The sequence below is a fragment of the Camelus dromedarius genome, chromosome 26 (genome assembly GCF_036321535.1).
Source record: "Camelus dromedarius isolate mCamDro1 chromosome 26, mCamDro1.pat, whole genome shotgun sequence".
Lineage (NCBI taxonomy): Eukaryota > Metazoa > Chordata > Mammalia > Artiodactyla > Camelidae > Camelus > Camelus dromedarius.
This window is the reverse complement of record NC_087461.1, coordinates 24,607,813-24,633,031: the sequence shown is the minus strand read 5'-3', so window position 1 is coordinate 24,633,031 and position 25,219 is coordinate 24,607,813. Positions and strand designations below refer to the sequence as shown.

The window sequence follows — 25,219 nt, the reverse complement described above, 5'->3', positions numbered from 1 at the left end:
CAAGGGGCCTTTTAATTTCTCTTGAAGACTGAACTCCCTATTATTTACAATTCCAGGGATTAAAAAATGTAGCTAAATGCTATAAATTGGGTTTTTAATTACAAGCACCAGTTGGCTCCTCTTGCATTCTGAGTCCCCTATAAACCTGTTCTGTCTTTCCCGCAGAGGAAGAGGACAGTGATCTCTTTGATGATCCTCTGCCAATACCTTTAAGGCACAAGGTTCCAAACCAGCAAACTTATTACCCTGAGGCACGTCCCATGAATGAAGTGTCACAAAACCAGTCTGAAAAACTGACAGAAAGAACAGGATGCTGCAAAACAGAGAGAATGCCAACATCTCTTTGGGCAGACTTTATAGACTGTGAGGAATCCAACAGTGAAAGTGAAGAATTAGAAACCCCAGCTTCAGCTGGAGACATGGGTCCCGTTCCCCATCCCCAGCAGAAGGCTGACGGGGAAGTACCACAGTGGGAAGTGTTCTTTAAAAGAAATGATGAGATCACAGATGACTCTTTGGAAAACCTCCCTTCCTCCACAGAGGCAGGGGGCTCTCAGTCCCCGAAGCTTTTCAGTGACTCTGATGGGGAATCAACTCACATCTCTTCCCAGACTTCTTCTCAGTCCACACACATCTCAGAACAAGGAAGTCAAGGCTGGGACAGCCAATCAGACACCATCCTGCTATGTTCTCAAGAGAGAAACTGTGGGGATCTTCCTTCCTTGAACAAAGGTGGCTGTATACCAGGGATCAAAGAGCATATCCCTGCCTCTCCAATGGAACAAAATGTACTCTGCCCAAAGGATATGTACTCCGACTCGGAGAGCAGAGATCAAGATGTAAGTATAGCTCCTAGTACTGGAGAACCAACTGCTCTAAGCAGTGGGAAGCACATGTCTCAGGAGAAAAAGCCACAAAATCTTAGCAGCAACGCAGATTCACAAAGCTCCTCTGATTTTGAAATTCCCTCCACTCCAGAAGCTGAGCAACCTAAACGAGAACATTTACAGTGTTTATACAAGAAGCTGGCAACAGGGGAGAGCATAGCAGTTGAAAAGAGCTCCCTTCATTCTAGAGCAACCACTAGGAAACCTATACAAATAGGTAGCAGTCAAAATGCTAACAGATGAAAGTTAAACTACTTAACAATGTTCATATAACCTAAAAGGCGGCAGTGAAGGAAATGGAGGACCAAAAAACGGAAAACTCAGAAAACAAGATATGGGAGAACTAAACCCAAACGGATCAATAATTACTTTAAAAAATAGTCTGAACGCACCAATGAAAAGACAGGGAAAAAACAGCTCAACTATATGCTGTCTATAAGAAAAACTCACTTCAAATAATTTGGGTAGGTTTACCGGTCAAAGGATAGAAACCTTTTACTGTGTTGTAAACATTACTTCAAATTTGGAGTGGCTACATTACTAATGATAAGAGGTTCAGCTCACCAAAAAGACATAATCCTAAATGAGTATGTACCTAACCACACTTTCAAAATATACAAAGCAAAAACAACCAGAAGGAGAAAAACAAACTACTGCACAGATACAGCTGGGGACTTCAACATTCCTCTCCCAGGAACAGAGTTAGTCTACAGTCAGCAAGGATATGGAAGAACTGAACAGCACCAGCAACCAACTCGTCTTAACTGCAACCAAGAATATGCCATCCAACGGAGAATACATGCTTTTCAAGTGCACACAGGACGACAGCCACCAAGATAGACCATATCCTGAGCCATAAAAACACTTCAAATTTAAAGAATAAGCTTGGATCTATTACTATGAACTGATGGCTATAGGAGCATCCCTTATTTATCTCAGATATCCCACCCCTTAAAAAAGTTTCAGTGGTAAAATTAAAGTTAGAAAAATTAGACAAAATAAAATGGCAAAAGTATAACGTGTTTGGTGAGTCGTTCAGCTTGTTTAAAGTCCATCCGTAAGGTATGCTTTGTATAATTGACGTGGATTTAGTAAATTTAGTAACAAATATTCATAAATACTTTCATTTGCTGTTTCATAAATTTAGAAAGCAAAAGCAGAGATTTCACTTAGAACAAGTTTAAATGGTGTCTCTAAAACACAATTTGCAGATCAATTAAAATAATAATGAAACACATTATCACCATGCTGCATTTTAATTAGAACAAAAGTAAGTACTGCAGCCACAAAACTAATTAAGGTTATAAGACGCAGTAGGTGGGAGAGGAAAATAAAGGGGGTGTTTGGAGAAACCAATGCCAAGAGGACCCAGCAAGCCAGCCCTCTCACTTGTCCCGAAGGGAGTTATCCTCTCCCAGATGTTGGGAGGACAGACTAGCCCTTGCCACTTACATGGGGGGAAAAGCTGGACAGGGACACCTCCCCTTCAAATTTCAGCTAAGAGACTGACACCAGAGGAGGGATGTGGGGAAGTAACTGACGTGGTTATTAAGGGGTAGGGCTGTGAGTAAGGGGCCTGGTTCAACTCACTTCTGACTGTTCTTTAAAGAGTACACTTGTAGTTAGTGTCTCTGCCCTAAATTATTCAACAGTAAGTTTTATTAATTGTATACCAACAGCTACCAGAGACTGGTCTGAGCGTGGAAAGGTGGCTGAGGGTAAGGGAGTATAAGGAAGAAAACAGAGTTTAAAGGGAACACTGACCTCTTTTTTTCTAGCTCAGCTGCTACTCTGAGCTTCTGATGAAATCCACTCTGCAGGCTCAGTGTGACTGGGGCAGGATTATAGATAGTTACATTCACTCCCTTTTGCCCCGCTCCCCTATGAGTACTGTTACCTAAGTTCAAGGTGAATTCAAGGTCGCTAGAGAGAACCAGAGGGGAGTGTAAAATGTTGACTACTCCTAACTACAACAGGCCTATTACAGGAACCCAGGCACTTTATTATTTCTGACTCCAAAAATTAGTTACACTTCATTATCATAATTACATAATCCAATGTAACTACCACATACATACATTTATACATATTCACTGACATTTAAGACTTCATGTTAATACAGCTTATATTGTTAATAGTGCAGCTTATGATCCAAGGTGGGTATTCAAAACATGCCTGTAAACATCCTTCTAAATCCATTTTTAGCATTTTATAATCAATCAGTTTAACATTCCATAAGGCCACTTTTTTTATGCTTTATATGTGAGCGTGGTATAATAAATGCTGGCTGAATGAATTTCAGGGCTAAGAGCACTAGGACAGACTTTGATCAAAAAACTTGTAGTGATCACCAGAGCTTTTAAAGTACAGGTTTATAGTACAGAATAATTACAGTAATACTTACACATGGTGCTTACTGTGACAAAGCCTACTTCTTCTCCACACTGTACATTAACTCCCTTACTCCTCACAACCACCCTTTGAGGTAGGTACGTTTATCATCCCCATTCAGAGACACGGCGGCTAAGGCACTGAGAGGTCAGCACACGAAGCTAGTGAGGGGTGAAGCCAGGACTCGAACAGGCACTCCAGGCCTGAGTCCATGCTCTTAACCGCTGTGCACTCAAGCCTCTCAAGAGCATAAAAGTGGGCAGGATTAATTGCAACGGCTACTTCATTTTAACTTCAAGAACTGTGAAGTGTAAAAGGAGAAGTGATAAAAAATTCAAATGCCAAGATATATCACAAAAGAAACCCAGTGGCTAGACACGTTTGCCTTAAAGAGGAATCCAAGGCTTAGATGTTTGTTTGAACTAAGAGTAGAAATTAATGTTTTTTTTTAAAAGTCTGCCTGAAGTTGGTTAAGTATGTTAAAAATAGGTACAGTTTATGATCTTGGGCATGTTAATGTCATCTAGCCAGTCTCAGCCTGTTTCTTCAGTGTTTTAGGGAAGACGCCAGTCTCATCGACTTATGAGAAGCACATGAGTACATATAACAGGCCTATGACTTGCTCAAAGAACAGCAGCTGTAATTCTAAAACTCCTCTGCACTTCCAGGCAGGGCTTGGCACAATACATTTAAGTACCCGGTGACAAATAATGTCAAAAGTTTTACAAAGCATCCATCTACATTATGCTAAGTGTAAAAATCTACTTTAATATTCAAACACATGAACCCTGACAAAGACAAATCATTGAAAGGAATGGTATAGAAACCTTTGGTTGATCTCAATAACAGGTAGTCAGGAATACATCAGTACTTTTCTGCCTTTTTGTATGTAGCTTTACTACAAATGACAGTAAAATATTCAGAAATAAAGCTAAGCCATGATAAATAGAAAATCAAATACCAAACTAAATTTAAAGAGAAACTGTTGAACTATAAGAAAAATAAGTGCAGTCTAGATTTTGTGCATTTGTGGGGAAAAAACCCTGAGATTATCAATTGTGTATCAGTCCTCTTCTGCAGACACTGAAAACAATGCATCAATATAACTCATACAGTGGATTAATTCACAGTTTAAACTTGATCTAAATATTACCCTTGAATATTTGCTTTATATTGAGAGAACAAATTCTCACAATTCAGGAAACCAATTTAAAGAAGCTAATGTTGACTTAAAATAGTTAAAGCTCCTAACAGCTTTGTTTAAATAGTTTCTATTTTATTGCTTAAGTTCATCTTTTTAACAACCTAAGGGTAATGCAGGTATTTAAAGTCGCAAAGGCCCATTACATTTCTACGAATAAGGACAAGACAAAACGAGTTTACTGAAAATAGACATTTTCCCTTTGCCCTCTGGTTTTACATTTTTAACATACAGAACAGACAGATCACATAACTAGACTGTAAAACACTGACTTTTTTTAAAAAGAATGTTACAATTATATCTTTGAACCTGTGACAATTATAATTCAAACTAAATTTGGCCACTGGGTATTTCAAGTTAGTCTGTGTGACCCTGTGTTCCTCTCTTCGAAGTGTCAGTAATGCATTTGGCCAATAGCTTGAAACATGAATTGTAAATTAACACAATGTATAATCTTGGTAATGTGAAGAGAGTCCCAAATATTTGTTTTTTTTAAAATGTTAACATTAGAAGAAGAAAAAACTACAATCACCATCACCTCTATTTCCTGAAAATTCAGTTGAGGTAACCTCTGCAAGTCACAGCTCCACATCTACACACAGTTCTGACCCTCTTTTTGGCTGGGCTGTGGTCAACAGAATCTGAAGATATATCTCCAGAACCTGAAAGCATAGAAAAATAAATATAGGAGACAGAGTTAAGACAATTCAGAATGAGTTCAAGTTTTCTATCTGTTGTAAATAAATTTGAATATTCAGAGCCAAATTATTAGAATTGCCTTGAAAGGGTGGCGTGGGCTAATAAGAGGTAAAATGTATGTCATTAGCCCCAATTTGTAAGAATGGATCTCTGAAATGATCAAACTTATTCTTAAAATCTAATGTACAAGCATTCTTGTCATACATTACTTTAAGAGCCATAAAGCAAGTTCAAGTAATAACAATATGTAAAGGGCATCATACTTAGGAAAACAAAACACTTACACTGTCACAGTAAAGCAAGTAGAATTAAATGTTCTTCTTAAAAGTCAAATTCAAGTAGGAATGTAATAGGTTCACATATGATTTAAATCATATTTTTAATCTTTTGAATATATATATCTTAGTAAATATTCAGAAATGTAGGCTTAAAATTTTTTAAATACAAGTAACATTGGGAAAAGATGTTCTAATAAATAAGCTTCCATATGGAAGTTCTGAAAAAAGCAGGCAGCAATGTGGAATAGAAGCCAGAGCGTGACTCGGCGCCAGGTCAGGTAGACGTGGATTCTAGCATTAGCTCTATCAGATTAGCTTCGTGCCCCTGAGTAAAAAAACATACATTCAGATAGTCTAATTTTTTTTTTCATCCTTAGTATTAGGAGCTCTAAGGGTTTTCCTATTCTGGTTAGATATTTCACTCTGTAACAACTTAACACCTATGAGACTGTACTTAAAAACCATACCTTTCATTTGATAATCAAAAGTGAGCTCTTCTCCAGCATGTATGGTTCTCGTGGAAAATAATGCTATTCGGGGAAGACGGGTATCGAGGTTATCAATGAAAACATTGAACACCTGAAGATTTGGGTCACACTAGAAAGGAACATTAGAACTCACTTAAGTAAAAATGCCATGAACGAGCTCTTCTACATACCATACACAATCTCTAATTTCCCAGAGTATTAGTTTAAGATCTGCTAGCAAGTAAGTTGCTTGTCGTTTGAGGAATTTGAGGCATGCAGAGTTAAAAATACTGTTTTCCCTTACAGAAAATTTCAGACATACAGAAAGCTAGAGAAAATAAGTCCACGTATATCTACGATGCAGATTCAACAATTATTAACGTGTTTGTCAATCTTGTTTCATGTAGTCTTAACTTTTTAACTGTTTTTGGAGAATCTTATATGAAAATCTTAGATAACAGTATCATCTCACCTGTATTTTGTTTTAGTAAGGTGTATTTAAAGAACTAGAGTAACTTTAAAAAAAAAAAAATCAAATCAGCACTGTAGAACTCAAATTTCATATTGCACGGAGTTCCACTTCCTAAACCTTTATTTGAAATTACTTGGTATTTTAAGAACGCTACACTAAATTCTGGAACACGCAAGAAAGATCCAGTGAATCATACTAAGAAGTCAAAATAAATGTTTAATGGTGCCTGATTAGAATATATCTATTTTGAGAGTATCTCAAATTTATCACTAAGAAAAAATTAAAGTAAATGTTTAAGTAAATCAGAAAACAAAGGAGTCAGAAGATCTCTGACATTTCACTACTAATCATAAACTAGTTTCTTGGTATAAATTCCATCAAAAGATTAACAATCTACTTCCTTATATGGTCAGCTACATAACTTACTCTCTGAGACACATTTTCCTTGTAATCTATAAAATGGAGATAATGTCAGTCTCACAAGCCTAATAATATTATGTTATCCACCTGGCATTTTGTAGGTGCCCGGTAACGCTTAACCTCCTTATTTTTGGAAATGGTTTTTATAAAGCATAAGATTATGGATTTAAGATTCCAACTGCATTCTAAGTTCTTTTCAAACAGGAATTAAGGATACTATTTATAATTTAGAAAAACAGCCCCAGATACACTTCAGTACTCTACAAAATCTTAAATTCTATAAAAATGTTAACATGTTTACATTTTAAGAGAATACGGCTATCTAACTTTAGTTGTATATCCTAAAATTTAGCTGTGTTAACTTCTGTAAGAAACCCATAATTCTTGAACTTACCTCAACTCCTCTGCCCATTAATTTCTATAGGAGAATACCTATCTTATAAAGTTGTTGAAAGCTTAAATGAAATAACATATGTAAAGATTCTTGCAAAATGCATGGTATATGGTAGGCACCTCAATGAATTTTCCTAATAGAGCAATAATACCAGGAGTTAACAGAAGAGTCCTTCATACTAAAATACTTTGCAAGTTGAAAGAGTATATAGCTTAAAGATAATTATTCCTCAACTATGGAAGATCTTTTAAAACACTAAGTGAATTAGTCCTGTCTGTACTTTAAAAATATCTTACACTGTGATTCACAAAATGAGACACATTTCCGTATCGAGCTGCGTCCACTGTGAATTCATCAGATTCATAGTCCAGATCAAAGAGATACGTGATTCCTTTGTTGTCATATAACTGCCCCCGTCTTTCAGCTTCTTCACTTGTGATTACCTAAAAAGAAACTATACTGTATTATATAGCTACTGCTGAACTGAAAAAACACTCATCCATTAATCTACTAATTAACATATTAATGCCTTCAAGTGCATAAAAAGAAAGGTGTCATCAAAACATTCACACAAACTATTCCAGAAGAGTCAGATGAAAGAGGTGGGGGAAAAAGTGATGGTGCCAAAGAAGTGGGACTGTCTGAATGAGACGTGGGACAACCCAACGATGAACAAGCTAAAACGGGACACTAGTTTCATTCTAGTTTACTGGCATGTTCGGAAAGCTACAACTACGGCTCTCTGTAGGATGTGACGGAATGTAAAGGGCTAAATTTACAAGTATGTATGTTCTAAATGCTCTAAAGGCATATTTATCCTATAACGAATCTGTGTGCAGTTACAAATGGAAATCTATTACAAATACATGAGAGAAGGTATGTTAAATTTGCAGTCACCTGTATGGAAAGTTTAATTTTGTAGAATAGGTGGTTTTCATGAAATTCTGTAGCTCATAACCATCATCTGTACAGTTCTGCTCTGAAGAACACAGCTTTACCACATGCTTAGTTTATGAAACCCGAAATACCTCAAGTGATTCATGGTGTCAACCAAATTCAGCTGCCTCAATCATTAAGCCAAAAAAGAGAACAATTTGATTATAAAGAGTTAGTGTCTTGAATAGTGTTTTGTAATAATCTGCCATTGTCTAAAATGTAAGGATCAAAATGAGGATCCAACTTAATCCCAGAATTTTGGATGAATACCAATAATTAAAGGTGATCCAATTCCAAACAACTTTTAAAATCTCTGATTTGACAACCCCAGCTACGCAGTCACACCCACATTTTTCTAGCCACAGCTCAATCCAGCAGTTAGAGCAAGTGGGGTACACCGGTGCAGCATGGTGAAGTGCACTGATTTGGAGCCCTGGTTCTGAATCCTGGCTCTTCTTTACTAAGTGACCTAAGGCAAGTTGCTTCATTTCTCTGGGCCTCAGTTTCCCCATGTCTAATAATGAAGAGAGTATCACTACCTCATAGAGTTGTTGAGAGAATTAATGAGTTAAAACATAAAGTGCTTAGAATAGTATGCGGCACAAGGTAAATACTATTTTCTGTACATGTACATATATGTATAAAAATTAATTTGCTTATTACTTGGTAATTTAGAGAATGGTCTTTGTAGCTGAGTTACAGACACAAAGAGTTTGGATTTTCTTACCAGTGGATGCAATAAATGTTTTATGTATATTCTGCAGTACTTGCTGATAAAGCATTCATCTACTCTACAGTATCTTTCATGTTGATATAAAATTGAGTTTTGCCAACTACACTTAATCAATCATACTTGGTCAAACGGATGAAGTAAATTACAATTTAAAAGATTCCAAGTAAGGATATATTTAGATCTGATTTTCTTATGACTTCTGTGTAAAAACAGTTGTCATATTTTAAGATTTACAAATGCCAATTTCAATGACTATGAATGGGTGCTTGTTGAAAGATGACTGTACTTCATTTGTCATTATAATTTTTTGTTCACATTCAAGTTTATATTTCTAAAGACGCCAGTGAACCCTTCTCAAATCTGAAATTTGCACATACTTGCAAATGATAATAACAAAATATACCAAATTGTTATGTTACTGAGGTAAAAAGACAACTTTTCAAAAGCATAAACATTCATGACCATTACTTGCTAGGAAATAAAAATGAACGTACCTCTCCAACATATTCCATGACAAAAGTCATTCTTTTAATCTTCACAAGGGTTTTTACACCCCAGCCACAGCCATTGCTGGTTCGAAAGATGCAAAGTGAATACTGTGTGCCTTTTTGTACAATCCTATTGGGACAATCGGGTCCACACTGACACCTTGAGTTGCATTCATAAATAGGGGTACCAGGTGGGATTTTAATTTGTTGGTTTTTATTATAAGCCAAAAGAACTCCAGCTTCAGCGGGACAACACTTCTCAAAGAAGCAATCTGTGCATGAACAACCAAAGGTAGCTTCGTTTACTAAGCTGATTCCAGGAGCTGGTCTGTATTCATTAATGTAGTAGAAGTCTAAAGGTGGGCCCTCTAAGTCCACAGTATTTTCAACAAAAATCATTCCTTTGTGATTCTTTCTTCTGTTGAGTTCGTCCTGCCATCTCTGCAGAGCTATCCTTTGTTTAGCCTTCCTTACAATATACTCAGCAATGGCAGGTTGCAAAGAACTGTGATTTTCTTTTAGAGTTATTGCTTTGCCTTTCTGTACCTGAGATAAATAATTACGCTTGTCATTAAAGAATTGCTGAAGTAGTAATGGGCACTTGAGATTTTGCAAAGGTTCCCAAGTATTTGTAGAATCTGGCCATCCTTTCCATTTTACAAGATAATATTCCATATCCTTAAAATATAAAAAGAAAATGCAAATCAGATTATGACAGATTCAAATACCAAAAGTAACTTAGTATCTTAAAGAGTACGGTATTATCATTTTTCTTATTAAAATCCAGAATACATAGTCACAGGGTATTAGCAGATGAAGTACAAATCAAAAATAAAACTATTTTTCTTTATATTACTTAAAATAGGTATAGAATTTAGATGTGGATACTATTTGACCATAGGCAAGAGAGTCACCCCGGAGAAAGATAAAAGTACTGAAATTCATGAATATTTTACCAAACGGTGATCAAGTTAAACAAAAGAGTATTTATCTTGATCATGGATATAAGCAGTCCCAAAACTAATAATGTATGATGTAGGTCAATGCTTACTTGGCCAGCATGGACGTAGGCATCCTCTAAGGTCCATAATTTAATATTTTACATTGGATAGAAAGGAAGTTCCTTTTCTCATTGACCTGGGCACACATCCCCTAGATTTTCTAAAATTATGCTGTCCAACACAGTCACTCCTCGCTGCATGTAGCTACTGAGCACCTGAAATGTGGCTAGTCTGAACTGAGATGTGCTCTAAGTGTAGCACACACTGAATTTCAAAGAATCAGCACAAAAACATAATGTAAAATATTTCTTAATTTTTTTTAAATATTACGTGTTGAAGTATTTTGGGTTTATTGGGTTAGGTTAAATGTATTATTGAAAGCAATTTCACCTGTTTCTTTTCATTTTGTTTAACATGGTTATGAGAAAATTTAAAATTATAGTCATCCTTTGGTATCTACCAGATGATTGGTTCCAGGACCCCTCTCAGATATTAAGATCCACAAATGCTCAAGTCCCATATATAAAATGGCACAGTATTTGCATATAACCTACTCACATAGTTTAAACCACCTCTGGATTACTTACAATACCTAATATAATGTGAATGTAAATAATTGCCAGTGCATGGCAAATTCAAATTTTGCTTTGTAACTTTCTGGAATTATTTTTTCTTTTTTCAAACATTTGCTATCTAGGGTTAGTTGAATCCTGGGGTGCAGGACCTATGGATACAAAAGGCCGACTGTATACATATGTAGCTTTTATTACACTTCTACTGGACAGCACAGTTCCAGAAAGCTCTTATCTTGGACTCACCCATGGCTGGATTATGTGGCAGGCCCTCAAGGCACCAAAGATCAGATATTTTGATTTAGCCCTCAGACTGCTGTTGGCTACCATGGTACCTGAAATCCTGCCTTCTCACCCCAGTAAATGGCTATGTTTTCTTTCCTTAAAGCTAGGCAATGTTAAGTTTCTCTTTAAAAGGGCAGCTTAGTGTGTATTAAAAAAAAAAAAAAAACTCTCCAGTAAAGTCTCTCAATTTTGCCTTTGTTCTCTGGAATAACAAACATATATCCACAAGCGCTAGGGTGAAATGCCCTCTGAAATATGAAAGTGATTAAACTGCACTCTACAGGTTTCAGTTATCATTTTAATTCATAGATATTGATTAAAAACTTAACTGGGATACATTTACTTTCCCCTGAAGTTTTTAATAAAGGTTTTAGTATAAAGTAAGGATGTATTACTAAAAATAATTTATTCGTGCCAAATGACCTTGAAGGTCTAGGAAAGGTGGCACTAGACGCATGGCTGAGGCACAAATTGGATGATGAGGACTGTGGCAGCTTTGTAGGAGCCGGTCACCTGGCCCGTGAGTGAGCTTTTCTTTTCCCCACTGTCATCTCAGTGTTTTATTATATTCTACTCAGGAAGCAGTAATGCTTGTTAATTAAAAGAACTTTGCTTCTTTGTGAAAATGGTCAAATATGTTTTCTGTTAAACAAAAATGTGGTTAAATTATGATGTTAGCATATGCCAAAAACTGTATTTCCATGGAAATATATACAATGATTCCAGAAAAAAGAAAAGAGCCTTGATACATACTGAAGCGTTAGTCACTGTGCTTCACTAAAACGTAACATGGCTCTCCCTCTCCTGTCAGGAGGGGTTACTATACTTCAGTGGCATAGTAGTTTTAGTTTTGCTGAATGATAAATAGCAGATACCTGCTCAGTACAAATGAGATTCAGGTGGCAGGATCTAATATTACCTATTCCCCTTAATTATTAAAGTTTGAAAAATTTCTGATTTCAAAACAAAGTAATGCAACCCTGGTCCTCTTTTTTTTCTGCTACAGTTTTTCCTACCATAGCTGTGTTATACCAGCGAACAGTGAAAGAAACAGAGTGGGTTCAAGTCAGATGATTAAGCTAAATTATCATTCAGCAAAACTAAAACTACTATGCCACTGAAGTTTGCTTCCAAAATAACCTATTGTTTAATGATAAGCCATTTGCATTTTTAGTTACTTACTTAATCAGCTTTGTATGTTAATTACATTGTGCCTATTTAATCTATGGATGGTAACGATCCTTCTTAAATTTAGTGCTATGTAAATATCACTAACGTATTATTTCTACTCTGTAGACTCCTGTCTTTTAGAAGCACTGTTTTACCTTCAAAATCCAAAAAAGAGATTTCCATTTTGAAAAATAAGATAATTTTATACAGAAAAATCAGTTTGACTTACACATTCAATTACTTCAGTACCCTAAAATTCTAAATAAAAGCCCAAAATTTCTTAAGTCGCATATTATATCAGTATTTTATTCAGATATGCAATCAACTCTTGATTACCTATAGAAATGGAGTTCAGTCATAAAAATTATCCATTAATCACTCTTGTGTAATTTGGAATGCATCATATGAATTTTTTCTTAATGACATTTTCCCCCACTATGTTTGGCTAAGGTTAAATTCATTTAAATATTTTAGTATCCATAATGAGCACAGGGAAGTTCAGTCACCAGGGGGTGTGATGAAATGTAAGGTCATGTTAGCCTTCAGGAGTGAAATCTCCTTGGGAAAGGAAAGCAACACTGTAAAATAAGCAGCAACGCAAGGCGGTGCCATCTGAAACACCAAACAAACAAGACAACGGACACCACGAGGCTATAAAGAAGGAAACCAATACAGGTCGATCAGAAAAAGGGCACAGAGAGAGTAAAATAAACTACACTGTGAAAGACTGACAGGATGTGATTTGTTGGGCAGGAATAGGGCAGGCAGGATGAAAAACAAGCAGACACCTGGAGCTAAGATTTGCGTGAAGTATCCAGAAGCAGTGAAGAGATGGATTTAGCTGGCTTTAAAGTTCAGAATATTGAAGTGAGAGATAAAACTTATGGCAAGGCAAGAGCAAATTTTGGACAGCCTTGAACACCTGACTGAGGCATTTGAGCTTTGTTGTAGGCCAATTGTTTTTACAATTCTTAGAAACCACGGTGTTTCTGTGGGGAGCTTCATTCAATGCAAATACATTTAATTCCATCTTGTCTACTGGGAACATTTTACCAATCTTCTAATTGCCAAGCCGACTCTGTCCTCATCTGACCATCGTTTAGGCTTTGATATCATGATTCTCCTCACTTTTGTTTCTTCTCTGCCTTCTTTGCTGAGACCCTCACCCATCACTTAAACAATGCAGACACTTAGGGCTCTGTCCTTAGCACTAACAAGCATGGATCTCTTGAGAATCTGAAGCTGTCCCCTTTCCTAACAAAAGTCACATATATAATACAATGAGTAATTTCAGCATATTTGGATTCCAGGTTAAGAAGTCTTGCTCTAAATGTTCTCTCTGGGCAACCTCATCACTCCAATGGTTTTTAACTATGTGCTGATATTTCCAAAATTTTAGCTGCAACCCCACAGTCACTAGTCTGCTGAGGGTCCAACAGGTTCTTAATCTGTAAACACGGACCTCACCGCTGTCGTTCCTAACGGATTCTCTCTGTATTCCCCAACGGTGGGAAGCTTACTCCTGTCTACTCACTCACACAAGTCGCAAAGCAGGAGGTCAATCTCAACTGTTTCTTCTCCCCCACCCAACCCATCAAGTCTCTTTAGATACTTCTTGTCCATCTCTATTACCATAATTCTAGTTACCACAAACCTTCAATCTTGCCTGGATTATTACATTGATCTCCTACTGGCTTCCCTGACTCCAGAGGGACTGACAGCAATCCAACCTGCCTTTCTCTAATAAGGTGTGGTTTTCTTATAAAAACAAAAAAACCCCACAGTACCAGTCATTCTGTTATTTTCTTACTTAAAAAAATTTTAACAGCTCCCCCACTGCCTGAAGAATTAAACTCAAATGTCCCATTACAACAAAGATGACTCTTGACTGGGTCCCTGATGCCTCCTGGCTCAATGTTCCAACACATCCCCATTCTCACACCACCCTCTAGCCACACTGAACTGCTATTAGTACTTGAACATGCCAGGCCTTTTCATACCTTCCTGTTGCTTTGTTCATAGGCATTTCTAATTAGAATGGCCTCTTCCATTTGTCTACTGAACACTGATTTCAGTCTCATCTTTTATGTGTAGAAAAACCTACTCATCTTTAAAACTCAGCTCAAATGTTATCTCTTCTGTGAAGTCTTTCCTGCCTCTCTTGTCCAAGAAGGACTGATCATTGCCATCCCGTATTCCCATTTCTAGTCTAAACTATAAGCCATTTGCAGGGAGGGAAGGAATCTTATTTTCCGTAGCCCCAGAGCCAAGCACAATTCCCTACTATATATCTTGGGCTTTGACTAAGTGTTTCTGAATGTATAACAAAAAGTATGACTGCCAACATGGATGCAAAATATAAAAACCACAACAGTAATGCATGAATCCTTAAAAGGCATACAAGCTGTTCAACCTAACCTGGACATAGCAGTTCATGGTTTTTCAATATTTGTTCTGCTATCTGCTGTCTGTAGCCAGTAAGTAGCAGCATGTACAAACAAAACAAAACAAAAAAAAGGACAAAAGAGAACTACAACAAAAACGTCTATCTTCTTGCTAATTTTCCCCTGCAAGTTTTGAAATAATCTTCATACTCAATCTCAGTGTAATATAGCCTGAATCTGATTATGAAAATCCCAGTGTTCCACGGGAGCGCAGTTTGAGAACTTCTATGGTCAATGGAGTCAGTGGATTTTTCATACCAGTAATGACAGAGAGAAGGAATCGTGAGGCCTGAGTTTGAGAGAATTTGAGGCCCAACACCAACACAAAAGAAGAACAAGACCCTGGAAAAGTCCTTCTTGGATCTCTGCATTCCTGATCTCTAAAATTTGGGTTTTACTCTAATGATTTCTGTTATCCCAGTTCTTAACAAACCACTGTAAGTGCAGCCCGCCCTTTAGGAATGTCCCTCTGCTGTTAGGTGTGGCTATTTTGTTCGTATGTGCCATGCAGTACACTGGTAGTTCTGGAGACACAGAATTACCCGGATACATCAAGAAGTCAAAGCTTTGGGTAATATTTCTTTAATATCTGCTTCCTAAGGGAGAAGCCAATGTGCATGGGGGGGGGGTTCTTCACTGATGAGCTGAGCATGTAATAAAGAACAGTCACAGTTTTGTCAGAAAGTTTTCTGTGTGAAGGGGTGACATGGCAAGAACATGGCACAGAAAAGTCACACAGCACCGAGACTACTAAGTTCCACTGGACCCCGGCATGTGCTCACAGCTCATAATGGTAACAGCCCTGCTGTCCCCCAGCTAGCATTCTTTCCAATTCCCAGGTTGGCTACTTCAGACCTCCTCCACTTTCCTCAGCGTCCCTACCCCATCACCTCCCCCATTATTTTCAGTAGCACACAACCTTTGTTCCTAATGCAGAACAACAAAAAGCACCAGACATACATTCCCTGAATTTCCACCCTCCACAGACATGGAGCTAGAGAAGAAGGTAACTGCAGACACAACAGAAGACGTGCACTTTCTCCATCAATTACCCCCATCCTGTCTCTTCAGTTTCTCACTCTCTACAGATTCTCGCTAGCATTTGAATCTCCCTGATTTTTTAAAATTAATAATTTTTAAATTAATAAACAAAATTAAACTAAGCCTCCTTTGAGATATAAATGCCTGAATAAGTAAGGAATCTCTAAAAGATGTGATAAATTACTAAAAGTTGAGAGACTGGAGAGTAGGGTTACAGGGTGGGAGATTTCAGCTTAAGACCCTTTATAACATTCACTTTTTAAAATCATGTGCATATGTTATCTACTTGGGGTTTTTTAAATAAAAAAATTTAAAATTACAAACACCCTTACACTCTACATAGCCCTTTCTTCAAAGCTAAGATTCTTGAAAGAGTTGTCTATACGACTTGACTCTACTTTCTCACCTCTGACTTGTTCTTTAATTCATCCTATTTTGGTTTCTTCTGTCCACAACACAGAAGCACTCTAAGGGCATCAACAGCCCATTCACTGCTCAATCCAGAGCATGCTTTCCACATCTTCTTTGACCCACTGGTCACGTGGACATGTTACAAGAGATGAAGCTGGAAAGGGGGCTGGTGGCCAGATGATTAAGAACCTCAGTCCAAAGGGTCTCAGCTTAGACTGGTAAACACCAGGGAGCCACTGAAAGGTCTAAAGCAAGGCTCTAATGCAATCCAAGCTATGTCTTAGGAATGTAATAGCTTTGAAGACTATGGTAATGAGACAGTGTCTTACAAGCTGAATGGAGGAAAACACATAAGAAAAGGGTAGGGTCATAAGATCGTCAACCTGCCCTGACTATGAGAGACAGTGAGAGGAGGGGGAGGTATGCTGAAGTAATACTGGCTTACAGATTCAATCATCTGTGTTAGGCAGGAGAAGTGGGGAAGCTAAGTGGGGGTGGAGGACATACGTGTTCAAAGTAAGGCTGCTTATTCCAAAGCAAGAAACCAAAAACAGAAGGATGAAGGAGAAACTTAAGAGCAAAAGCTATCCAAAACTGATCTGAAACACTCAGAATTCTGTGCAAGAAAGGAAACTGGCAGTTCCTTCAATGTAATCACTCCTTAGTAACTAACTCTGTGAAAGTGTAACAGCAATAAACAGGAGAAGACAAATACAGAGACCATATAATCGGATGACCTATTAGATTTAGAGGGCAGGAAGGATTAAACCTGTATGAAATTGTGAGATTAAGTAACTGGGAGTATTACGATTCTGTCCACCTACATAGAGAACACTAGATCAGGATGCAGATTTGAGGGAGGAAAATGGGTCCAGTTGTGAACATGGTGAATTTGGGTACCTGTAGGGTATCCAGGATGAAATAAAGCTCAGAAAGAAGTCAATGCCTCACAAATATTTGAGGGTCAAAAGCCAAACAGATTCAAGTAGAAAGTATTGGGAAAGAGGTTATCTACAGAGCAGCTCCAAGGTGAGAAGGGGGTCAAGGACAGAGCCTTGGTCATTATGTATCAACATTTCAGAGGAAGGACAGGTAAAAGCCAGCCAGTAAAGGAGACTGGGAACGAACAGTAAGAAAAGTTGATGGCAAAAAGGAGTGGAGACACAGGTGAGCAACAGCGATGACAGTAAGCACTTCCATGGTGTGACCACCACCAGTCCGGCTCTGCTGAGTAACCCTCCTCATCTCACAGGTGGAGAAACCGAAGGAAAGGGAACCTACGTAATGTTCTGAAGGTCGCACAACTAGTAAACGGCGGAGCCAGAATCTGAACCTAGGACAAGAGTTTCAAAGGAGAAGGGCAGCCAACAGGGCTAGCTATCACAAAGAAGTAGAATGAGATTTTGAGGTCCTCAAATTTGGCAATTAGAGGATCACTGATAGAGGCATAAATCAGAAGAGAGTGGGTGAAAAGCTTAGTAAGTGAAAAGGCAACCCACAGGGGAAGTTTTTTTTTTCAAATTGTGTATCTGAGAAGGGACTATCTAGAATATATAAAGAACTAATACAACTCAATAATAAAAAGACAACCCAATTTAAAAAAAAAAAAAATAGGCAAAGGATCTGAACGGACAGTTCTCCAAAGAAGATACACCTATGGCTAATGAGCACTTGAGAAGATGCAGTTTTTAAAAAGTTAATGGGAAATGAAGTAGAAGGAAAAGACAGGAAATACTTGAGTGGGGAGGCAAGATCAAAGAAAGACGTCTCAAGGTTAGGGAAGGTCTGTACAGGTTTATCAACTGAGATAAATCAGTGAAAAAAAGAGTGCTTGACACAAAAAAAAAGACATCCCAGATTAAGCAACATGCTAAAGGGGATTAGTAGGAAGAAAAAAGGAAGCTGGTGACACCTCTGAAAGTAAGAATGAACGAAGACACAGATAACTGGTGTGGAGGTAAGCTGAGCGTTCACACTTGAAGGATCCTATCGTTCACCGAGGTAGAGGCCTGCAGCTGAACACGAGAGGGTGGTGGACAGGGTAAGAAGTCCAGAAAAGTAATAAAAGTTGAGAAAACTGTTGGCAAGAATGGAAAGGAAAACGCAAAAGATAAAAAGCTGGTCAAGGAGAACTGAGCAGTGTGAGAACAGAAGTAATATGGAATGGAGCCAATAAGCATGATTCTATGATACCTGCAGCTGGATTGGTTAGGCCAGAGTTTATAACCTGAAATGGCAGGTGACTGGGCTGTTTGGGGCTTGAAAGTTGCTGAGAGTGTAGTCAAATGCTTCACTGTAAAATCCCACCGAGTGTGGAAGGCAATGATACCAAAAGTAGACGGATATTTCATAGGAAAAACTGGATTTAATGACTGAATCAACATGGAAGATGAAGGAGAAAGGAAACAAAGAATTACACAGGATTCCTGATGCATTTATCTGGAAGAACTGACAGGTTAATGACCAGAACAGAGTTCTTGTAGAAGCAGCAGGCTACAGGGAGATGAATTACTCAAAAATATAGTTCAAGGTTTAGATTGAAAAAAGCTTCTTAGAAGAACAACCCTGTCATTTGGAAGAGGAACAGATATAAACTGAAGCCCAGGGAAGTTAAATGACTTTGCTGAAGTCACAAGGTACTAAACAAAGGCTAGAAATGACCAACCCCAGGCCTTCCTATCATACAATGGAACCTCACTTCTGCCTGGAGCTTGACAGGATGGCAGAAAATACAAACGGTGATGCTTCTTGAGATTCAGTAACATTAAAGTTGGCTTGAATTTCTAGGTTCACTTCAGGTGATAGTGGGGAAATATGATTCAGGAACAAAATAAATGACAGGAGAAGCCAATCTGATTTAAAACATTTGCTCTGGTAATCCACATGGAGATAATCAAGAGTTGGATGTAGAATGATATGAGCACCTTGAAATTTTTTAATGCAAGAATATTTTATGCTTTGAACTCCTCTCAATGTTATTTGGCAAAACAGATGATAGGACATGTAAGTTTATCATGGCTAAGAATTTTAACCATTAAGAAGAGCTTTGCTTACTTTTAAGGTGCTTTTTATGTTACCAAAATATGAAATTCTGAACTGAAGTCTGATTAGGTCTCTTTTAAGGGTCTAGGTATTTGCCTTACCTTTACTACCTTGTAGTCACACAAGTATTCCACCTCATAATTGTTTAGATTCCTTTTGGTGATTCCAATCGATTTACATGTGAGCTTTTCTTTTCTAGATAATTCCTGAAGAGTATCAAGTGAAACTAGGCAAGGCACACACCAAGCTACAATAAGAAAATAGAATTCTTTACTAATGAAATACCTACTCAGTTAAAACAAAACAAAAGCAAAAAAATTAACAAAAAGGGGGAAAAACTTAAGACTTCTATATCCCCATCCTTCAACTGGCAATTTTGTAAGACTAAAAATTCACATGATAAGGAACCATTTACATGTCTTTAAGAAAAAGTTAACCATTAAAGAACTGTTTTGGTGCATTGATCTTCTTGGATTTTCTCATGGGCCTCTACCCTACTATGTTTAACTGATGTCAATTTTTACTAGGCCACCTGAACAAAATGTATCCTGTCTGTAAGCTTTCATAAGATTACACATAGATGCAAAGGTCAAAATAGTATTTCTGACTTTTCCGTTGGATTCTACATAGAATTGCTGTTTTAATAAAACAGATCTTAAGGAAATATTCATTATTGTAAGAAATACATCTTATATATATTTTAAAATAATTTTGTGGTTTTGTTAAAAAGTAACTTTCCCCTTTGATCCTAACTGAACAGTAAGAACTGAAATCTAACTGAGATGTAATCCTCTAGTTACACACTCATACAGCATATGGCCTACTCTTCCCACTTCAGAAACCTGCATGAAATTTTAACTCCAACTTTGCCCATGCTGCAATGTATTATTATTAAGGTAATTAAACCCAAAAGTTATAATAAAATAGAGAACACATTGATTTTTGTAATAGTCATTTCCTGTTTTGTTTTTAAAGCCAAGAATGACAATATACAGAGTGTTCAATTTACATAATCCATAAACCATGCTGGATGAAAATCAGACACACTCATCATCAACCTCACAACCTCCGTAACTGTGCTGCAAGATTTTACACTCAAATATCTGTACACAGTGTGCCACCATACTGCATTTACAATGTTAAAACAAACTGATGTTTAGAAATCTGCAATAAACTTGGCTTTACGGCTAGTGCTATGATAAGCACCAGAAAAGATCAAGGGTCCTCTGCCCCAGCCACCTAGCTACATGATTTCAGTGAGGTTTCCATCTTTCTGGGCTTCAGATTCACTGAAAAAAAGTGAGGGTTGGAGTAAACTGGGAGTACCAAACAAAAATCTATCAGTAAACGCAAGCCTGACTTGGTAGTGGTGATAAACCTTTTGTTTTGAGGTAATTTCCAGCGAAGAGAGAACAAAGCCATTCTTACGATAGCCTTTCCTCACCCTCCCCAACTCACACCCGGACTTCGATGTCAGACACCCCGCAGCACGATTTCCATCAACCCCCCTACCTACAGAGGACACATAATTCTAGATTAAGAAAGTGAAAGATATTTTCCCCCCAAAAAATTGGGGGGAGAGGTTGCTTGGAGTGGTGATTTGGGGGCAGGGGAGTGGTGAGTAGAAACAACCCCTTAAATCCCTTCCATTTAAAAAACATATATAAAATAGATAAACAAGTTTATACTGTATAGCACAGGGAAATACATTCAATACCTTGTGGTAGCTTACAGTGAAAAAACAATACGAAAATGAATATATGTATATTCATGTATGACTGAAGAACTGTGCTGTACACCAGAAATTGACACAACAGTGTAAACTGACTATACCTCAATAAAAAAATTAAAAAAAAAAAAACTTCAGGATGTTTTGTGTAAATTTAACCTCATTATTCTGACTACATGCAAAAGAGGGGCCTCTTGACTACCTACTGGCGGGGGGGGGGGGGGGGGATTTGTCCGCTGTTCCCACCCTTTTCACCTAGTCTAAGTACCATCGCGAGGATTCAAGACAACTCTGGACAGAAACGCTATCTTTTGAGAGTAAGAAAAATTGGGAAATGCAAACCCCTGGTAACAATTACGATTGTCGCCAGGAAAGTAGAAGAATTCATTTGTAAGATTAAACATTTCACGACCACCACAAAAACTTTACACTAGTTCACCCTAACCGATAGTGGAAGAAAAGTTGGGGGGAAATACATCCATCATCTATGCAGAGAGGCGCAGTGCTGGAAAACACCTTTAAATTCTGGAATACATTGAAAGTTCTAGTTTTTCAGGGCACGCACAAACACACGTTCAGCACCGAGTTCTTTGGCGTCCACATAAAAACCACGCAAGTTCCTGGTGGGTATAAAAAGCCCCGTAAACCAGGGCTGCAGCCTCCAATACCTATTAGTGGGGTTTCGCCAATAGGGAACTGAACCTCCTAGTGCGTCCGAACTGGGGGGTATCCTCGCGTGTTTCCCTCCTCCGTTCCCACCTCTGCCCCGATTTCTGTGCGGCCACGCTCACACCACCGGGCGCCTCCCGCTCCCCAGGGAAAAGGCGAGCCCGATCGCAGCCCGTCCCGCTCAAACGACCACAAAGGCGTCCAGCCCACCGCGTGCCCACGGACCTCGAGCCGCGCAGGAATCCGCCCGAGCCGCGCAGGGAGCCTCCCGGGCCGCCCGAATACCTTCACACAGCTGCCGGGCGGGGAGGGGCCGCGGGCGCGACCTGCAGCCGGGGCCGGGCCGCCGAGTCCGCGGGATAGCAGCGGGGCGGGAGGGAGGCGGCCCCGGGGCCGGGCGCGCAGGCCGGACCTCGCAGGGGCCGGGCGCAGGAGGAGACTGCGGGCAGCGGGCGGGCCGAGTTGCGAGAAGGGTCAGGGGCCGGGGCCGGGGCCAGGGCCAGGGAGGAGCCGGCGGCGCGCGTCGGGGGGCCGCGGTGTCAGCCGCGCGGGAGGCGGCGTCTCGCCGCGTCGCGCTCCGGTCGGCCCGCGCGTCCCGGCCCCGCTTCCTGGGTCCCGGAAATTTGCCTGGAGGACGGGGGACAGCGTGGGGCGCCGCTCTCCACCCCTCGCCTCCTCGCGCCTCGGCCCCCGCCGCCGCCATCTTGAGGAGCTTTCAAACTGGCGCGGTCCGACGGGATAGCTCAGCTGGCCCGACGCCCCGCCCCTGGCCGGCCCGCGGAAGTCGGGAGTCGGGGGCCGGCGCGCGGGCTGGAACCCGCGAGGCGTCCTGACGTCAGCGGAGGCTGACGCCGGCGGAGGCGGAGCGGGAGCGCGCCCGCGCCCCACGTCGACTCCCGGCGTGGCGGGGCGCGCGCCGGAGTCTCCGGACAGCTTGTTAGGTGAGCGGCCACCTGGCCTGGCCGGGGCAGGGGCGGGGTGCTAATTCAGCACACGTGTATCAGGCCTGCCTCCACTCGTTGGTTCTTTTACCTGGACGTCACGGGTATCTTGTGCAAAATCCAAACAAAGCGGAGCTTTATGGTGCAGAGTATCTTCCTCTCCCTTAGACAGATAAAACCTCTGAGAAGTGGTTTCTTTTTGGACTTGTTTTTACATAGTTTCTGTAATGAGCATCTTATCACCTTGCTAATAAGGAGTAAAAGGTCCTATCCAACCTTATTACATACAAGGCCCTGTGTGATACGGTGATTTCTGCCCACTTCTCAAATATATAAAACACTGCAAAGATAACTAGAAAGTGAATGAAAAGATTATCAAGATGTTTACCAAAAATATCCTGTCAGTTGTTACTCTGGGTGGCAGAATATAGGATGTTTTATATTTTCTTCTTACTTTTAATTTTTTAATGAACATGTTATTTTATAATCAGGAAAATGTTAAAGGTATTTTCACCTTGAAAAATAAATAAAATACTAGAAAATTTAATTGGCAAATCTTCCACAAATTTTGAGGAAAAAAATACTTCTCACTTGTGGATACAAGAAAATTTGGGAGTACAGCTGAGCTGCAAGTGACGCAGGTTGGAACTGCGCAGGCCCCCTAATAGGTGGCTCTTTTTGAATGAACAGGTACTGCAGAACTACAAGATCTGTGGGTCGGTGAATCTACGGATATGGATCTGCAGGATGGTTATTTGAGGATTTTCAACTGCACAGAGCAGGCGCCCCAACCCCTGAGCTGCTTCCGGGATCAACTTCATATTTCATTGAGCAACAGCAGTTTTGACGACAATTTCAAATTTGGTATGTTTGAGGAAAAAAAAATCACGCAAAGCTGACCAACAAAGAAGCAGTGGTATTCCTTTCCTCCTTTACTGTGCTTCCAAACCATAAAATATGTAAAAGATGTACTTACTGGCCATTGCCCTGTAGGATACAAAGATGACATTGTTGCGTTTTTCCCTCTGTAATTCATTTATTCAAGACATTTACTGAATACCTATGTTCAGGTACTATTCTGGGGGTTGGGACATAATGGTGTCTAAAACTAAGGGTCTCTGCTCTCACAATGCTTAACAATCCGGGGGAGAAAGCAACCAAATAAGTAAATTATTGCATCGATATGGAAGGAAAGAAAACTCTTTAATAAACCCCTATGATATTTTATTCTGCAAGTTTCTATAATATATTTCAGGGGTTGATAAGCTCTTTCTGTAAAGGGCCAGACTGTAAGTATTTAAGCTTTGTGAGTCACACCATCTCTGTTGCAACTACTCAACTCTGCCATTATAGTGGGAAAACCACCACAGATAATACCCAGGTGATTGAGTATTGCTATGTTCTAATAAAATTTCTTTACAAAAATAGGTATGGAGTAGAACGCACACATTGCCCAGTTTGCCAACCCCTGATCTAGTTTAAAGAGCTAACAATAACTGCAAAATAAAAATCCTAAAGCACTTTTCCAAAGCATAACTGAAAGCACTCAGATGTGTCAGTTCAACTAGATCAGCTGATACTTTCCTTTTTTCTGAAAACACTTGATGACATATATAATTATTTTATTTCAAAGCTTTTATAATTTTGGGAAAGATCATAAGAAATAACTTAAGTACTCAGCCTTAATCAAAAGGGTATGCCTTTGAGGCTGCCTCCTTGTGGACTTAAGACTCCTATCAATCCTCCTCATGTTTCTGTCAATAATTTGATGCAGAATAATAATTTAAAAATTTAACTTTGGTTTCTGCATCTTTAGAAATAGAAGATTACTGCCATCTAGCTCCATAAAAAGCAGCTACAGTATTAAAGCACATCCCAAAGTTTGAACAGGTGAAAAATAGCAAACTGCTGTTTTTTAATTTTACCACTGAATAAAGATACTTCCTCTTCTCAAGTCTGCTGGGAACCAAGGAGAGAAGTGGATGGAAAATCTTCTCTTGGTAATAAAAATCTAAACCCTGATGTGCACGATGCACCTTCAGGCTCTCCCCTCAATACACGCAGATGAGTTGCTTGTTTTACTTAGAGAACAAGCTTTTTCATCAATAACTCACTCAGTATTCTCTGGTGAACAAGAAAGGCTAGCCCTCTCTTCAAAATAAAAAGATCTTTCAATTTCAAAAAGAAAAACACATTTGTCAGAGGGAAAAATCAAACTTAACAAAACTGTAAAAAGAAAAAGTGCATCCCCCACCCATTTCCCTTCACAGAAGAAGCTACTCTTAAGAGTCTGGTGCTCAGCCTTCTAGCCTTTTCTCTGCATGTGTTACCAGCGTATCTATACACATTTGTTGAGTTTATGAGTTTACTTTTTTCTTTTAAGCAAAAATGGTAACTTTTGCATGTGGTTTTGCAATTTTTTTCATTTAATATCAAAGGTTTTTAAGTTGTTCTTAGTTATCTAGTAAGAATAAGTGACTTCTTAAAATTAGAAGTTATAAAGACAGAAAAAATTTTAAAATGCAACGTTAAATTTCCAGGAAAGTTT

General features: G+C 39.0%; 2 protein-coding genes across 10 annotated transcripts in view; one reads left to right on the top strand and one right to left on the bottom strand.

The window, feature by feature from the left end:
- Nucleotides 1–25,219, top strand: part of DCLRE1C (DNA cross-link repair 1C) — a 78,093-nt gene that overhangs the window by 48,866 nt on the left and 4,008 nt on the right. For 3 of the 8 annotated variants that reach the window (XM_031444566.2, XM_010998239.3, XM_010998240.3), the window contains one exon: nt 166–1,909. In XM_031444566.2, the coding sequence (XP_031300426.1) occupies nt 166–1,130 (965 nt within the window). In that variant the 3' untranslated portion in view covers nt 1,131–1,909. Of the gene's footprint in view, nt 1–165; nt 1,910–6,229; nt 7,513–11,654; nt 11,745–14,998; nt 19,436–19,531; nt 21,186–23,361; nt 23,536–25,219 lie in introns of those variants that run through there. The other 5 variants (XR_004134214.2, XM_031444567.2, XM_031444569.2 and 2 more) reach the window with 4 other exon arrangements.
- Nucleotides 3,243–22,081, bottom strand: SUV39H2 (SUV39H2 histone lysine methyltransferase). 2 transcript variants are annotated; one of them, XM_064479549.1, is made up of 5 exons: nt 22,016–22,081; nt 9,373–10,044; nt 7,506–7,652; nt 5,924–6,053; nt 3,243–5,141 (listed from the first exon to the last, which is right to left on the bottom strand). In XM_064479549.1, the coding sequence occupies exons 2-5, from the start codon at nt 10,039–10,041 to the stop codon at nt 5,035–5,037; spliced, it is 1,053 nt and encodes a 350-aa protein (XP_064335619.1). In that variant the 5' UTR covers nt 10,042–10,044; nt 22,016–22,081; the 3' UTR covers nt 3,243–5,034. The 2 variants fall into 2 exon arrangements, with proteins under 2 accessions (XP_064335619.1, XP_064335618.1); XM_064479548.1 differs by lacking the exon at nt 22,016–22,081 and adding an exon at nt 19,434–19,524.

Excerpts from the sequence above, each read along its gene's own strand:
- SUV39H2 (XM_064479549.1), bottom strand. The coding sequence starts at position 10,041 with ATGGAATATTATCTTGTAAAATGGAAAGGATGGCCAGATTCTACAAAT. Across the intron at positions 7,653-9,372 it reads TCATGGAATATGTTGGAGAG|GTAATCACAAGTGAAGAAGC; the intron begins GTACGTTCATTT and ends GTTTCTTTTTAG. Across the intron at positions 5,142-5,923 it reads TTTTGATTATCAAATGAAAG|GTTCTGGAGATATATCTTCA; the intron begins GTATGGTTTTTA and ends CTATGCTTTCAG.